This window comes from Scomber scombrus, chromosome 6 (genome assembly GCF_963691925.1).
Source record: "Scomber scombrus chromosome 6, fScoSco1.1, whole genome shotgun sequence".
In the NCBI taxonomy this organism is placed as follows: domain Eukaryota; kingdom Metazoa; phylum Chordata; class Actinopteri; order Scombriformes; family Scombridae; genus Scomber; species Scomber scombrus.
This window is the reverse complement of record NC_084975.1, coordinates 21,308,561-21,325,415: the sequence shown is the minus strand read 5'-3', so window position 1 is coordinate 21,325,415 and position 16,855 is coordinate 21,308,561. Positions and strand designations below refer to the sequence as shown.

The window sequence follows — 16,855 nt, the reverse complement described above, 5'->3', positions numbered from 1 at the left end:
TTTTACTGGAAATTGATAATAATAACAATTAATGTTAACACTTTCCTGTAATGTTTATTTTTCAATCACTCTGCCTTTCAAGCCATTTACTTTAAGTTTAGTTTGAACTGTTTTTGAGATTGGTTCTTATCTTGTAAGGTGTCCACTATGACACGGTTGTGATGTAGATGATTTCAAATATTTTAACCTTGAACAGACATGAAGCCATTCTGAATTGCATATCAATGTAAGTAAAACAAAAACCCAAACATATCAAAAATAGGAATGAAACATGATTTGAAAATATTTTCCTCTGTACAAACTGAATTAACTGGTAGAGAGATGCGAGAGGTCTGACCAAGAGCACCAGCAAAAATATTAAATATAATATCCAGTAACTTAAGTAGCTACTTGAAAAATAAAATCACACTGTACAAAGATACATATACAAAATATAGTAACAGTCATTTGTTGCTGTTCAATAAACGTCATAATATTAACTCTTATACACAAATATACACTTGTGTAATTCGGATACAGGGTGAAGACAGCAATAACAGCATAGAACATTTACTTCACGCCTCATATATGAAATAAATATTTTCTAGTGTTATGCTTCTACAGATATATGGCACTGCTGGACAAAACTGTCCTCATTTATAGGTTTTAATTGGGAGCCTAAGGTCGAAATGGGATCCATGTGGTTTTAATGATCCCCTAAGTGGAGCAGCATTGTGTTTTTGTGTATTTTTTTTTCTTTTTCTCGATTCTAATCAGCACCATGCCACTGCAGGGCCCATATGGGTGGGCTGGAGCTGGATAGCTCAGTGGCAAGAGATATCCAACGTTCAGTTGAATCTCCCACATTCTCAGGCTAAAAACACAATCAGCACACAGGTCTGAAGTTATTTTAGCACACCATGTTTACTCACAGTGACGCGCCCTCAGTGAGGAAGATAAGTGTTGGAAGAGAACAAGGTAGTACTATCGTACCGGCTTCCATGGTCGGCGTTGCCAGGAGGCAGAGCCTGGGCAGGGCTGCAGGTTGCATTGCTCCATGTCAGGCGGTTTGTCCAGGATGTCACAGTTGTAGTCGCTGAGCCTCTGGCCATTGGGCCTTTGACACACCACCCAGCGAGTCTTCCTTCCTCCACCACAGGTTTGGGTGCACTGAGGCAAACAAACAAAAAAGGTGCTCAGGATACTTTCATTATGCTTCAGGACTGACTTTATACGACCAAAGTCTTTTGACCAGTATAGACCCTTTCATGGCCTACGTCACTGTGACGTCACGATGTTAGCTGGAGGCAAAACAAAGGTAAGCTTGAGGCGAACACCTGCGAAAATGTCGTCTTGCTGTGTTTTTGGGTGCCAAAACCGCAAAAACACAAACTTAAAGTTTTATCGCATACCAGCCACTGCCAGTTGTAGACTACTTTGGTTGAACGCGATTAGACGGAAGGATTGGACTGAAAGTAGAATCAACAATGCTCGTGTTTGCAGCGTACACTTCATATCAGGTAAGATTAATATGTAATGTATCATCAGTTTCAGCCTGGATAACGTTATGGGTTAGACTAAATTGTGACTGAAATTACGTTAAATTAATCATTATTTGGGGCTGCAGTAGTTGTGGTGACAGTAATAATATGTCAAGGAGTAGCAACTGTAGCAGCAGTTGTATACTTGAGTAGCAGTAAGTTTGTCATAGTAGTAGAAGTAGTAGCAGCAGCAGGCAGGTGTCATAACAATAGCAGAAAGTCAGTATTAGTAGTAAAAGTAAAAGTCACTGTAGAAGAAGTAGTATCGAGTTAGTAGTAGTAACGTGAGTAGTGGCAGGCAACAGTAAGTTATTAAGCAGCAGCAGGCCTGGTAACGTTAACGAGAGTAACTTAGCTTTCGTACTTTTGCAGTGGGAGCAAATCTTGAACATGTCCGTTCACGACATAGTTATAAGCGTCTAATGATTTGTATGCCTTAATTTTTTCTTTTGTGTAGATGCTCGGTTTGTCAATTAGGTAGGTGTAAATGTCTGGCCATTGTCGGGGGGGCAGTCCTGACAAATTGTCCATCCAGTGAGTGAGAGTGTAGGGGTCAGTGAATGTCATCCTGTCAGTCAGTGTCAATTTTTTAAAATAAAACACACGGTCTCGGAGAGTTAGTGTATTTATATATTTACTAAAATTAGTAAAACTCGTTAAATTAGTAAAACTCGTTAAAACACGCTAAACAGCGTTTACAAGCTATATCTTTTGAGATGTTTTGCCTCCAGCTAAGCCCCGCCCCCAAAAATATGTCACACTGTTTACAAGCTGTGAAGGGGTCCATACAGACAGACACAAACACAGAAATACATACACAGAGAGTAATGTGGGAAAATGTAATAAGGTTAACAATGACTAACCCTTAATATGACCTCACCTCTTCCCAGACTCCATTGATCCACAGAGGGCAGGGCCCAGAGTTGCAGCTCTTGGACTCGTCGGGTTTGACCCTCTCGTCACAGTAACTGTTGCTACGACCATCAGCATCCTGACAGACCACCACTCGCCTCTGGAAGCCTCCTGCACAGGTACTGGAACACTAGAGAGCACACACAGCGTGTCAGCGAGGACTACAACACGTCACTCACACACAAATGTGCATAATTCACTTGCTATGATTGGTTTGATTTATTTAAAATTTTTGGAACTGAACAGAAAATTAATTTATTTGAATGATGCTTTAAAAAATATATATATAACAGATGCAATTCTATTTCAGGTTAAAGGACATAGTATACATAAGTGCATATCATGGTTTGATTGGGATAAGTGATATGGATGTACAGATGTTTTTTGTTTTATATTATTATATAATGTGAATCAGTGCATCAGTGGTAAAACATTATTAACTTTACGTATTACCTTTTCTTGGAATTTTCAACTGTATCCAACAGACTCAGCTTTTAGACCAGTGTCAGGTAAAGAAAGAAACAAAAGATCTACCCCTTAAATATGACCAACTGTCATCACGTGACACATGATTACATCTGAGCAAGTTCCATTTGTGGAGGAAGGTCATTGCATATAGGGGAAAGCGTCCGGGAAAAGTTTGTAGAATCATTCTACCACAAATAGATGCTCGCAAGATAAAGAATGAAAACAATACACAACCAGTTATGCTATATTAACAAACCTGACTTTAACCAAGCCCTGTTTCAACTGTTCTGTTCAAAATGATATTCCTAAAATGGAAAACATCAGCCAACAAAGGACAACCTCAAACTCTGAACAGCCTTCAACAGAGCAGTAGGTACACTCTGCATCCAATTAAAATAACACATCCCCACTGTCAACGGGAGGGAGTACATTCAGTGCTCTACAATATATGTGAGGGAGGACAGCACAAAGTGAGCCTCAACAGCAGTGCCCTCAGTCAAGTTCATTATGTGAGACTTAACAGTGTACTGAGATGAATGCCTCTGCTGGGGGGACAAAACAAATAGAGCTATGTTCTTCTTGAGGCTTTAAGATTTTGTAAAAACCTTAAAACATTTATCTCCAAGCCACTATTTTAGTTTTTTAGGGAAGATAATCTGGCCACCATTTTTCCAAAAGCAAATCTTAGGCATAAATTTAGGTCAGCCTGAAGATGCTTTTAGGAAACTGTATCCTCCTCTATTGTGTAAAAGCCATCTGTACACTTAGTTCTGCTTATGAGGTAAAAAAGACTCAATTGTCTGTTAGCAGGGAGCAAATTCCCTCCAACATAACACATTGGTCTCTACTTAAATGCAACCGGGCATATGCACAAGTGAAAGCACAAACACAAAACACAAGTAAAAAACCTGCAGTGAAAGGAGGCATGTATTGACATATAGTGGCTATAGGAACTTCATCAACTGGAAAGGAAGACTCTCAGGCATCCTAGGCTACGCATGACTTTACTAGTCAGAATCACACATTATTCTAACTCATGTACTAACTGTAAAAAGCTGTTACGGTCTCTTGTGCCCCTTAACCCCAAAAAAATATGTTTGCGCTTGTGTTTGGTTGGACAGGAAACACAACAGAAGCACATACAGAAAACACAACCCTCCCAGTACCAATCCACCTTCTATGCAGATGTTAAACCACCAGACTCTTCATGCCAAACCGATTTTTAGCTTAAGAATCATGGCTCTACCTTTAGGGGACCTAGATCTTTTCTTGGCTACACAGTTATAGAGTATTGAATGTCTACATTTACACTGACAAACCACATCTGAAGTCCTTGGCACACTTTGCCTTACAACTTGTCCTTTGACAAGGGTCGGCTGTGGCTCAGGAGGTAGAGTGGTCGTCCACCGATTGGCCGTTCGATTCGCATTTGCTACTTCCTCCAAGTTGTGTTTACAGACAGATGCACACATATATGGACCTTGATGACAACACAAAGTCATTATATAACAGGTGCTACAGAAGCTATACCTCAAAACATTTATTTCATCAATAGCTTTCTTAAGAAAGTTTAAATTATATTACCGCAAATAATTTATAAATAAGCTCCAAGAGAAGACCTTCGCTGGTTTTGCAAACTGACATCGCTAACACATTTAATCCAATCGGTCACACAGATTAAATGGATTAAATTTATTCCTGTAAATGGCGGATGACTGATGTAAATCCTGACTGGAATTTATAATATCACTCCACTACTGGACAAACTACTGCACTGCGAAAATCACATGCTGTACGTACTGCGCCCCAAGGTCCAGTCCTCCACTGGTTGTCTGCTGAGGGCACATTCCAGAAGCTGTGCCCAGGATGGTGTCCTGGGTCCTGAGGATATCCATACGGCTGGTTGGTGCCATGGTAAACAGAGGAGCAGGGTACAGCCGTACACTCCTGTTCTGTTGCAGGTCTCTCATCCGGGTCACAGAAAGACTGGTCTACAGGCTGATGGTAGTTAGAGCAGACTACTTGTCTGGTAGTTCTTCCAACACCACAAGTCACTGAACACTGGGGAGACACAACCAATCATTGAATCAGGTTGAAAAGGCAGTTATGGCAGACCATCAATTTCAAACCAGATTAATTTCAATTCATTTATTTATTATAATTCTCATAATTCACTTAAGAGTGGTTGAGTGTCTATCATAGCACAAAACTCCATAAAGGATATAGACTAGTCTACATTGCTTTGAAGACCATGTACTAGACTGATGTGAAATGATGGGATGAATTGATATTTTTAAACTGTTTCTCTCAAGTCAACCACACAGAATTAACTTCAATGATTACTTCATCCAAACCATCATCCTGTCTCTTAGACTCGATTCCAACTAGGCTGCTTAAGGAAGTCTTTCCCTCAGTTAGCACCTCCTTATTAGATATGATCAATCTGTCTTTAGTCAATCTGTCATGTTAGTGGAATATAAACCCATTAGGGCTCTGAGATCTACTGACTCAGGTCAAATAGTGGAGCCCAGAGTTCAAACTAAACATGGTGAAGCAGCTTTTAGCTGTTATGCTGCACACAACTGGAATAAAATAACAGCAGAACTGAAATCGGCCCCAACTGTGAACATTTTTAAATCCAGGCTAAAAACACTTCTCTTCTCCTGTGCTTATGATTGAGCTATTTCAAAGCACTTTAAATGTTAATCTCTCATTTGTACTGTATGTCCTTTTAAGGATTTTAAAGCAAATCATTATTTTATGCAGCAACCTTATATTTAATGCTCTATTCTAGTATTTTATTTCTCTCTCTTTTGTATTTTTCTATACTTTGTTTTTATTATTAGTGGTGGTGATTATTGCAAGTCTCTGTACTGGAAAACATCTGTATCAATTGGACACAGTGTCAGACGTTTTGCTTACAGGAGACCACTCCCCCTCAATCCATTGACCACAGGGGCTGAAGCAGGCAGAGGACTCCGGGGGCCGGGTCAGGTGGGCGCAGTATGATTCATCGGCGACTCCTCCCTGGGCATCTCTGCAGCTGACATAACGCTCTCGCTTCCCCTTGCCACAGGACACTGAGCACTGAGGAGCATGCAGATTATGAGATAAATATTCATCTCATGTGGAATTTAAAAATGTTTTGTATTATACAGTTTTACAGTATGATACAAACAACCCACAGGAATCATTAACTCTTGTGTTTGTTGAAATTGGACACATTTCCTTCTTTCTTGGGGTCCCACAGACTCACTTCTGCATGTGTGAAAATAATGGCTAATTGCAAAATCAATTATTTTTTTCTTCATTTTCTTCTTTTTGTAGTGGACTTCTGAAAAAAATGTCATTGCTTTAAAATCGTAACCAGTATAACCAATATAACCAATTCTACTCAAAACTAAAAGCATGTTATTTTTTTTGGAATGAATATGCCATGAAAGCTGTGCTATACAATTTCTGCAAACCGTTAGCTCCAAATGAAAGAACACTAAATACCATATGAACTATATATCATGTATCTATAGTACCTCTAGTAGACATATAATTACCCAGACACTGTATAATATCAAGTGAGTCATCGGTAAACTGCAATTATGTTCAATTTGAAGTTACCAACCTGACCATTTACCGTTTCATTTGAAAGTATACAATAAGGATGCAAGATGTTAAACACATTTTTAGCATTGTCCAATATGAGTTTCAGACGCTTCTATTAATCAGTTCTTGTGCAGTAAAAATGTTCAGTAATATCTTGTTTTACGATAATTAAATCAATAAAAAATAAAAAAATGTTGTCATCCAGGATGGGAAAGATTAGAATGCTGTGTTTACAAACGGCACCTAATCTTTCTCTGGATTCCTGGTGTCATAAATAAATGTGTTCAGGAATTTCTCTGCCATCGTTGGTGTCCTCAGATGACTCTGATCATCTTTCACCTGCTTATACGATATATATAGTGGAACCCATGTCATCTCAACAGGACATCATAGTTAACATTTCTGAGTAGATGAATACCTAATGCAATCGAATGGCTCCAGCTCAAACAGGCCCATTAATATCCCACTCATATCAATGATACTATACTTCTGCTGAGAGAATATATGTATTTGTATGTGTGTATTATGTGTGTGTCTGTAAGACCACACTGGCACTGGCCTCTTTGACATGTGAGCTCACACCGACTTTCAGATTGACAGACGGGGTTCAATCTTAGAAACCGTAGACCCGTGTTTAGATGAAGTCTGGTTTTCATTTGCGACGAGTAACAATACAAAGACAGGCATCAGAGACAGAGGGGCCTCTCTGCCCAGACAGTGAAGCTTGTGTGTGGGTCTGTATGTGTGTGTGTGTGTGCGTGTGTGTGTGTTTGTGTGTGTGTGTGTGTGTGTGTGTGTGTGTGTGTTTGTGTGTGTGTGTGTGTGTGTGTTTGTGTTTGTGAGAGGGAGCGCGTCGATGCAGCAGGGGGTAAAAGAGACAATGCCAAAAAAGATTATGGTCTGTACAGTATGTACTATCTGAAAGAATGTCAGAATATACAGTCAAATTTTATATGTCAACCTATTAATTGTAAAGATATATGCAGCAGACCCGTCATTACTAGAGTGTGGTTCCCTGCTATTAAACACAAAGAAACACATACACATACAGTATACAGTATATGCAAACTCTATATGCAAGCAACACATCCATAAAGATGAATGAAACAGTTCAAGAATTTTTTTTTACCATTTAACAAAAACTGCATTGCTTTTATATATTCTTTTGGACTTCATAAGGTAAACCTACAGACTATAATGTGCTCTGATAGACCCAATAAACCCCTTTTGTTTCCTCACCGCAGTCCAGGAGCCATATCTCCACTGAGTCAAGAGCTGAGCAGACTTGTCAGGACGAGGTGTGCTTTGTGCAGGAGAGGCCCATGGACACGCTGGCATCTCACAGTCCTGCATATACAAACATGAAAACACTGTAGTCATACAAGTCAAACATCAGTGGGTGGAAAATAAATATTCACAAATACTTCAAAGCATTATTTTCCCTTCAATGAAGTTACAGTATATGTGGTGCGTTAATAATAACTATAGTTGTCTTAAAGGAATAGTCTACACTCTCTGCAGCTGTACGAATGCTTCTTCCACCACTGTTATCTGGAGACTGAAAGGTCATCAGTTCAACACTCTGCCTTGAGTTTCCATCAGTGTTTAGGAACCCTTGAGCAATACACTTAAAGTACTCAGATAAAGTGTGCAGCAGCCTTATGGTCTGTGTCCACCTTGACACTGAATTGAGTAAAAGTAGAGCTGGTAAACATTTAAAGAGGCTGATGATGTTAACTCTAACAACCAGGTCATGAATTTTGCTTTACTGAAATTTGTGTTGAAAGCTCAATTGTCAGAGATTGAAGTCCCTTTTCAGGTGACTGGATTTGCTTTTAACCAATCAGTAAATCAATGATGAGAGTTTTCATGAGCTAAAACATCAAAATCATTGAATGAACATTTTTCAAAGTTCACCTGAATTATTCACAATGTGAGTGGCTCTGAGGTAAAAAAAATGGGTCATGTACTCACTGAATAATGCTTGAGTTTAGATCTGCAGTGCCTAGTTTAAGTTGTTGCTCACAAGAATCAAGGGTTGAGTGTCAATGATTCAGCACTGCTTGTCTTCCTCATCCTCTAAAACCTTAAGTTTGCTGACTGGTCTGGCTTCCAGCTGTTGGCTCACTTTGTCCACCGTAGATGTTTTTAGGCTCAAATCTCACAGCAAAAAGTAAGCTGGTGCTATGGAGAGTCATTGCATCTTTCAGCTCATGTTTTGGTATGTTTTCAGTGAAAAGGTTGTGATATAACCACGGACATAACCACTATAACCACTGGGTCTTGCATTAGCAATATTTGGAGTCATGGCCAGAAACATCCAAATTAAGGCTAATGTTGCACCAAATGTTTAGGCCATGGTTTGCAAACACGTTAGCCACAACAACTTTACGAGGTGATAATATGTCAATGTTGGCTTATTCCACTGTTGACATGTCATCCAAAAAAATACTTAATGCTGCTTTAAGTTGGCTTATAGTGGGACTATCATTTAAAGTATATAAAACCCAGGAAGCCTAAATTCCTTGAATAAATACTAATTTTAGTCTGGCTTGCCTAATTGCAGTAATAATTAACAGCTCTTCAATGTTAGAGAAAGTACATTCTGAAGTACAAAGAGGACCCTCTTTATTATAAACTTTACAACTGATTGGGAATAGTTTAAACTGAGCCTTGTGTCTAACCTCAGATAATACATGTGGCATTATTATGCTTATTATGCCCTTGTGCTATTAATTTTGTTTTGTTTTGTTTCTTTACCCAAGAGAAAACACCAATTTTGGGACAAATGATGGTGAACCTAAAATGTTGACCCTTTGTTATTTGAGCAGTGTGGAGAGTGTATGAGCACTTATTATGAGGTTTTTGAGGTTCTTTTTACCTGACTGTCTCTGGGCCTTGCCGCAGCGTTGCACTCTCTGTCATCTACTGTGTCACCATAGTCCCCTGACACACACCTCACAGCTCTCATCTGGTAGCCATGGCCACAGGTCACTGCACACTGAAAGACAAAATCACACACACACACACACACACACACACACACACACACACACACACACACACACACACACACACACACACACACACACACAAGAGAGAAGCCCAGTCAAGCGCAAGCTATCTCAAACTCTATCTAAGTATGTCAAGGTTGATATCTTAGACGGGGCCTCAGTCAAGGTCCAGCCCAGCAGAGCTTGGTTAATACTCTGACATGCACACACACACAAACATACAATATATCTCTCTCTCTCTCTCTCTCTCTCTCTCTCTCTCTCTCTCTCTCTCTCTCACACACACACACACACACACACACACACACACACACACACACACACACACACACACACACACCCAAACTCTCAGTTCGACCCTTTACCCAATTCTAAACTCACATACAAGGTGATCCAACCATGTTTAGGTACAACACAAGAGCAGAGGAAGTGCCACAGGATAGGTTTATTTGAGCAGCAAATTATAATTGCACAGGCATTAACGAGCCAATATATTCCAGCTCTGTAAATACAACTATCTGACTAAACATGTGTGGGAGGTTTTTCAATGTATAAACTAGACTATGAATGGGCAAAGGTGTTCATTCATACATGTTTCATTCAGTTTGTGCTTTACCCTAACAGTGCTAAATCTATGAAAACGAAGAAACTTGTATGTATAGGAAAGTGTGTGTATGTGTATGTGTGTTTGTGTGTGCGAGTGTGTGTGCAGTGCACTGTGGGTCAGGTTTAGTCTGACAGGATATGAGGGCAAAGTGAAAGCACCATAGAGGAAATGGCAGCTGGAGTCAGAGCACACTCCTCCGTAACGCGCCAGTATATCAGGTTACACATACACACACTCACACACACACTTGAAATATACACTGTCACTTCTACACACCACATTCTCTCTCCGTGATCTCTGTGACCACACACACATGCACACACACATACACAAAGTAACCGATAGGAGACAAACTCCTAGACGGCAAACCACACATGAAACCTATTTCCTCAGTCAAACACAGCATCAAACCAGTTCGTCTTTGTCTTATCTGTGCGTGTGTATGTGTGTTTGTGTGTGTGTCTGCAGGACTCACCACTCCCCAAACACCAACTTGCCAGGATGCACATTCAGGCAGCTCGCAGTTGCCAACAGTGGGGGGTTTGCTGGACTGGTCACAGAGGTGCTCGCTCAGCTTTTCCTCCCCAGCTCCCATGCTGCAGGACACTTGCCTGTGCCTCATCCCTTTCCCACAAGTTACCAGGCACTGAGATGGTCAGGTGTGTGATGAAGGTGGGAATGATAGGGTGTTTGATAATGGTGGAAAAGGGAGAGAAAAATAAATCAATGTGAGATGGCACACATCCAAAATCACATCACATTCCTGTTACAAAATAGTACCACCCACATTTCTTCTCTTGTCCTTTCTCATCTTTTAATATTAAGTAACATAATTCAGCAGCATTATAATTAGATCCTCTAAAAAGACAATAGAGAAACACAAACACCTTTCTGATGCAGTGTCAGTAAATGTCTATGTCAATATTAGCATTATACTCTGCTAAGAGCCAGGTTTCTTTGGTGTTTTAAAATTTGGAGAGATCTGCTGTGTTATTCCATCTGTAAGGGTGGCTCCATGATTGAGATATGTTCCCACCTCGCTCCACTCGCTGACAGTCCACTTTGGACATGGCTGGTCATTGCAGATTTCCGTGACCACCCTCTGGTATTCGTCGCAATCCCTGTCCGACAGCCGCCGGCCCCGGTTGTTCATACAATAAGACTCTCGGCTACGGCTCCCACGTCCACACATCTTAGAGCACTGTTTACAAGAATATATGAACCATGTTGAGCCCACTCAATCATGTTCATCCAAATATTAAATACACATTATATTATTGTATATTAAATATTTTACACTTGCAAAGATGTAACCCAAAAGCTGTAATAATGTTGTACTTTTAATACAGCATTTTGGACAAAAAATGCCAGATTATTTCAGATTTATTATGACTTTTTAAGTCGAAGGATATACCAAAAGTGGCACTGATTAAACTCAATATTTGAACACTGTATATGCCTAGATATGTCCCTTAAATGAGGCTCTTCAATTTTTTTCAAGTTTGTTTGTCCAGTGCATACTATATATCATAATTCCCCATACCTGTGACCAGGCACCGTACTGCCAGTTCTTGAGCAGGCAGTTCCCATGGCACTGTTCCCTAGTTTGAGGTTTGGCAATGTCTATACAGGTGCTGGCCTCCATCCTCTCACTCTGTCTCTTCATCATGCTGTACTTCATACACTGGACATCCAGGCTGCGGTAACCTAGGCCACATTTAGCTGAGCATTCACTCTTTCCAGCAACATGCCACCTGTGTGAGAGGAGATGTAGAAAAATGTTTGTGTTCTGTAGGAATTTGTTTTTGCGCCAGTATATGTCTGTCTTTGTGCATTAAATGCCCACCTGACTTCACAGTCGGTGTTGCAGGGCTCAGGTACAGCAACAGGACGAGGTAAGTGTTCACAGCGTTGGTCTGATACCTCAAGGTGATCGCTCTTACGCACACACACTGCCTTTCGTCTCCGCACACCTACACAGAAACACACACGTGCAAAGAAAAGTAAGGTTTAAATCAGACAACATCTGGCAGACAGTTCGTAATATCACATTTCTTCACCTTTAACTAGCCTGATCAGTTCTCTGACATGCAGTTCTTCATCATACAACCTTAGGGGTCCATGTCGATCGAAGACCCCCTGAATATGTCTCTTTACTGGGTGCACTCTGACCCACAGGGAGCCTGACTAGCTTGCTTCTGAAAGGGAAATCTGAGGGGCTTAGTTGGGTTAAGGGCCAAGCTAAGGGGAAGGTGTTGGGCGATGTGATTGGCCGGGGTCACATTGAGGTTGCCATGAGGGGGATTTATGGAAGTAGGGGATGAGTGAATAAGGTTTTAAATCCAGAGGTGTTTGTAAGTGATGCAAGAGAAATGCTGATCCTAATATGCGCTGACACTGAGCTCCATGCCCATGTAATAAGACTCTCTGTAATAAGAGCTGTAAGACACAGTATGGTTTCTATAAAGTTAACACTTCTTACAGATTTTAAATGGTACATTTTTATGCTCTACATTAAGACTGGCTGTGAAATTCAACAGTCAGTTAGGCCACATAACTCTGCAGCATTAAACTTTGCAATATTGCAATTTGTGAAGTAACAATTGGCCTAAAAGTGAAAATGTGTAATTATGCTTGCATTACAATTTCACAATGGATATTTTGTTTGACCACAAAGCTTTTTAAGATTCACTGAAACCAAAGAAATTTATCCATATTCTTCATGTGTGGAGATTTGGTGGCTGAGTCAAGCTCTTACCCTGACAGATGCGGTTGCACTCAAGCCAGGAGCCTGAGGGATCCCACACAAACTGTTCCCTGTGTTCCTCAATGGGTATGTTGAAGGAGTAACGGACATCTGGGTTGTAGAGGTTTCCCACACACAAGACCTATGGAAACAATGGTGGGAGTCAAGTTCAAAGGACTTCACATGGCTTTTCCACAAGAGAGAAGTTGCAGATCATCCTCAAAATATCGTGAAATGAGAAGCAAAGACAACTTGCAGAAAGACAATTCAAGACACCAAGAAGAAAGCTTTCTTCTAATAACCTGCAAAATGAGCTCCTCCTCAATGCGGTCAGTACAGTTGATTCGCTCCACTTTAGTGTCTGAGCCGCTGTACTCTATGACAATTCCCTTGAAGGTGATTTCCCTTTTGAACATGGCCACCACAAAGTTCCCATTGAGGAGGGAGTTGGACTGGCTATCGGATAATGCTGGAATAAGGAACAGACAGATAGGGACAACAAATAAGACCACAAAACTCTAAACAACAACTTGAAACATGAAAGAATTCAGTGTAAATGAAGGAATGTTTCGTTCTTAGAGTGAGTTTTTGTCTTGCGGAATTGGGGTTTTGGGAGTGGCATTTGCTATTTCAGGCTATATGTTAGATTGAGCTTTGAGCTGCCAAACTATTGTTGGGCAAAGCCATTGTTGCAGGGGAGGCATGTTGAAACACTAGTGACACTAAATTGCAGTCATTTGGAGTTAGACTGCATGACTCTCCTTAGTGACTGACATTACTATGCAAACAAAGGACCTCCACTGACTGCAAATACAAACAAGTATATAAACATACAGACGCAAATAACACCCACAGGAACACATGGTTAGGTACTCACACTTGGCAACCAAACATATGAACACAAAAATCTTTCTCTACCTCAAAAGCTATGTTCCAAGAAACATGCAGTTAATTACAATCTAAGAGTGCATGCCGAAACAATGTATGTGATTAAGTCTCTAGAACCAACTTTGTTTACATTATAGTCTGCACATTGTTGGACCCCAGCTAGTCATCTTTAGCCCAAAGACGACTGGGGGGGTCTGCTGGGTTTTGACAATGATCTACACACTCTGGTTGTCATCAGTGACACGTTGCAGCAATGGAAAAAAATGGATTAGTGTGCAGACACAGAAAGGTATACACACATAGTGGAACATATATGCTTTTTTTAAAGTCCCTGTCTTCTCTCATGCCTGGTGCTGACCAGGAGATGTTTCTTCTGAAGCTTATTTCACAGAAAAAAGGGGGGGAAAAAATACTCATTTAGTGTTTTAATGTTGGCAATAGAGCAATATAGACTGTTTATAGCTGTTCTATTATTTGCATTTACCCACTTGGTCACTATATCCACATTACTGATGATTATTTAGATGTGATAAAGTGTCTTCTTCTTCATCCCTACAATATTGTCATAATATCAATATTGAAATAAAAATATTACGATATTTGATTTTGTCTTTATCGCCTAGCCCTAGTTGGCAAACATCTGAATTTGTAATATTTCCCCTCTCATTCATTCTGCTTTTTCCTTTGATTTCCACTCTTTATATTGTAGTCTACTGGGCAGGATACCACTCTTTCTCTATTTCTACTGCCACACAAAGACACATTTGCCTTTTTGCCACCTGTTTGAAACTAGAAGTGTGGGAGAAACACAGGAAGAAAACTGATGACATGTTGCTGAGATTTCCCCGGCCTTAGCAACCATTTTTGAGAGGACACAAAGCTTGAGTAAAAGAATGATATGTACTTATTTCAGTTTCCTCTATTGATTCATCCTCACTTTTTTTATATATTGTGTTTATAGAGTTTCCTTAGGAACTAAAATTGTGAAGTGCATTTTCTGACCTGTGTGTGCTTGCATGATGAGTCACAGGAGTGCTCTATTTGATGTCATTATGAGCTCAGGGATTCCTCTTTGTCAAACATTTGCCCTTGGCTTTATCATTAAATACTTGCATTGGATTACATTTGCAGTCTCTGACTTGACTGGGTGTGGTGACCTCAAATTGGCAAAGCGTTAACCATGTGTGGACGGCACACACTCAAAGTTTTGGTGCAGTGCTCCGCAATAGCTGGAGTCAAGCTTTTCACAGCAGAATGGCAGCTAGAGTCTTCCAGATGTGTTGTCTGACAATTTGACTGGAGAACATCTTGAACCTGACTTGAACCATCTGAACCCACCACCCCTCCCCACCCCCCACAAAATAGGCAAAACCCCTTTTCATTTTTTTTCTCTCTCTATGTCTGACTATGTCTCTCATGCAATCATACACACACTGAGCACGGTTGGCCCATCTAACCCTACACCCCTATATCCACTTTCATGCAGCCCGGGCTCCACATGCCTCTAATTAGCACCTATTGCTGCCTCATTTATCTTTCTCAGGGGCTGACATTTGCTTTCCCAACCAACCCTCTTTGCCATGACCAGATGGACCAACGCCCCTTCACGTTTCCTCTATATACACTCTGTACAAATGACAGCTTCCTTTCCTTTATGAAAACGGTTTGACAACAGTTTGGCCTATGTCTCTTTACCCCCCATAACTAAAAGCCTGCCTCTATAGCTCTGGGTCACCAAATCTGGGTGGTTTATGGTCATGTGAGGGGGTAATGGCATTGACCTGTGTGATGAGAACTAACGGGGTGTAATATATACATCTTATTAGGTGGGACTGCCTGAATTTTGGATTCTCCTAAGAAAATGTGCAACTTGATATTGTGCTGCTAAAACCACATCCTTACACTAACACATACACACAGAGTATACTCACCGAGGTAGTTGTCATCCTCTGGCTTTCCAGAGTAGCTGACCTGTTTGATATCAATGTTGGTGGCTCCTGCTGGGATACGGACCACTGTGTTGTAACCTGAAGAAAGGAAAAAAAAGAGAATAGAGACAGGCAGAGACACAGAATGAGACAAAAAACATGAACAGTTACACGGTCAAAAGGGACAAAGTAGCTACATCAACAGCACTGAGCTGTACCACCTTGATTTCCATAATAGCTTCACTATGCTACACCACATCTCAGTTAGGGAAGTCCGGTTCTAACCACTAGGGATTTCAATGTCACACTTGGAAAAATACAAAAAAGGTCTAGTCCTCTCAAATAACCTGCAGGAGACCTTGTTTTAGTCTCAGAGGCCCAACCGTGAAATGATATGTAATTATTCCCTGGACCTACCTTTGGCCTGTAATTACTACACCGGGCCTGTTGTCCCATGATAAACTAACATAGAAAACGAGTGAGCATGAAAGAGTAAGAGAGCAAAAGTAAGCGGCAGGGAAACATGTGAAAGCCAAGAGGGGACAACACAAAATGTTGAAACAGAGATTGAGTAGGGGTCATAGTACAAAATGAGCAAAATATGAAGAAAATGATGTCAATTAGAGGAGAGAAGCCAAAAATGTACCAACTAAACTCCAACTGAAATGTGCCCATAGCAACAAGTATCAAGAACTACAAGCTGATATTGAATGCTTGCTCTTTATTCTTATTCTAGTATCCAGCTTAGATTTAAAATAATACTTTTTTTTAAATTATAGACTGTATTGTATTCATTGGCAGTGTGGTTTACCTATTGGTACTGTTTTTTTTTTTTTTAAACTAAAACACAGTTATCATGTCAATATTAGTATTTTTAAAAATTCAAATGATAGTCAGCTCTACTTGTGAAAATCGCTGCTTCAGTTTCTGCACATTCAAGTAAACCCAGGATATGTAATACATCCAACTGTCTACAGGTAAAATAGGGAAGATCAGATGGTTAACAGCATATTCCTGTTTACAGAAACACCTAGTGTATGATGAGCAGCTGTTCGGACCACTAGGTCAGTCCAGTAAAACCACAGGGTGTTCAAAGGCTTGATTGCGGGTATAATAATGGTGGCTGCTACCTACCAAACTATTAACGTTCACTAATTTCTTTCATTATGTTA

At 40.3% G+C, this 16,855-nt stretch overlaps 1 protein-coding gene across 2 annotated transcripts in view; it reads right to left on the bottom strand.

The window, feature by feature from the left end:
* The window catches only part of LOC133981510 (A disintegrin and metalloproteinase with thrombospondin motifs 20-like), a 79,960-nt gene that overhangs the window by 22,062 nt on the left and 41,043 nt on the right, over positions 1 to 16,855 (bottom strand). For both annotated transcript variants that reach the window (XM_062420249.1, XM_062420248.1), the window contains 13 exons: positions 15,687 to 15,782; positions 13,170 to 13,336; positions 12,880 to 13,009; positions 11,968 to 12,094; positions 11,665 to 11,875; positions 11,158 to 11,322; positions 10,597 to 10,767; positions 9,382 to 9,501; positions 7,740 to 7,847; positions 5,823 to 5,987; positions 4,701 to 4,961; positions 2,401 to 2,562; positions 973 to 1,149 (listed from right to left, as the gene is read on the bottom strand). In XM_062420249.1, coding sequence (XP_062276233.1) covers positions 973 to 1,149; positions 2,401 to 2,562; positions 4,701 to 4,961; positions 5,823 to 5,987; positions 7,740 to 7,847; positions 9,382 to 9,501; positions 10,597 to 10,767; positions 11,158 to 11,322; positions 11,665 to 11,875; positions 11,968 to 12,094; positions 12,880 to 13,009; positions 13,170 to 13,336; positions 15,687 to 15,782 — 2,060 coding nt within the window. The remainder of the gene's footprint in view (positions 1 to 972; positions 1,150 to 2,400; positions 2,563 to 4,700; positions 4,962 to 5,822; positions 5,988 to 7,739; positions 7,848 to 9,381; positions 9,502 to 10,596; positions 10,768 to 11,157; positions 11,323 to 11,664; positions 11,876 to 11,967; positions 12,095 to 12,879; positions 13,010 to 13,169; positions 13,337 to 15,686; positions 15,783 to 16,855) is intronic.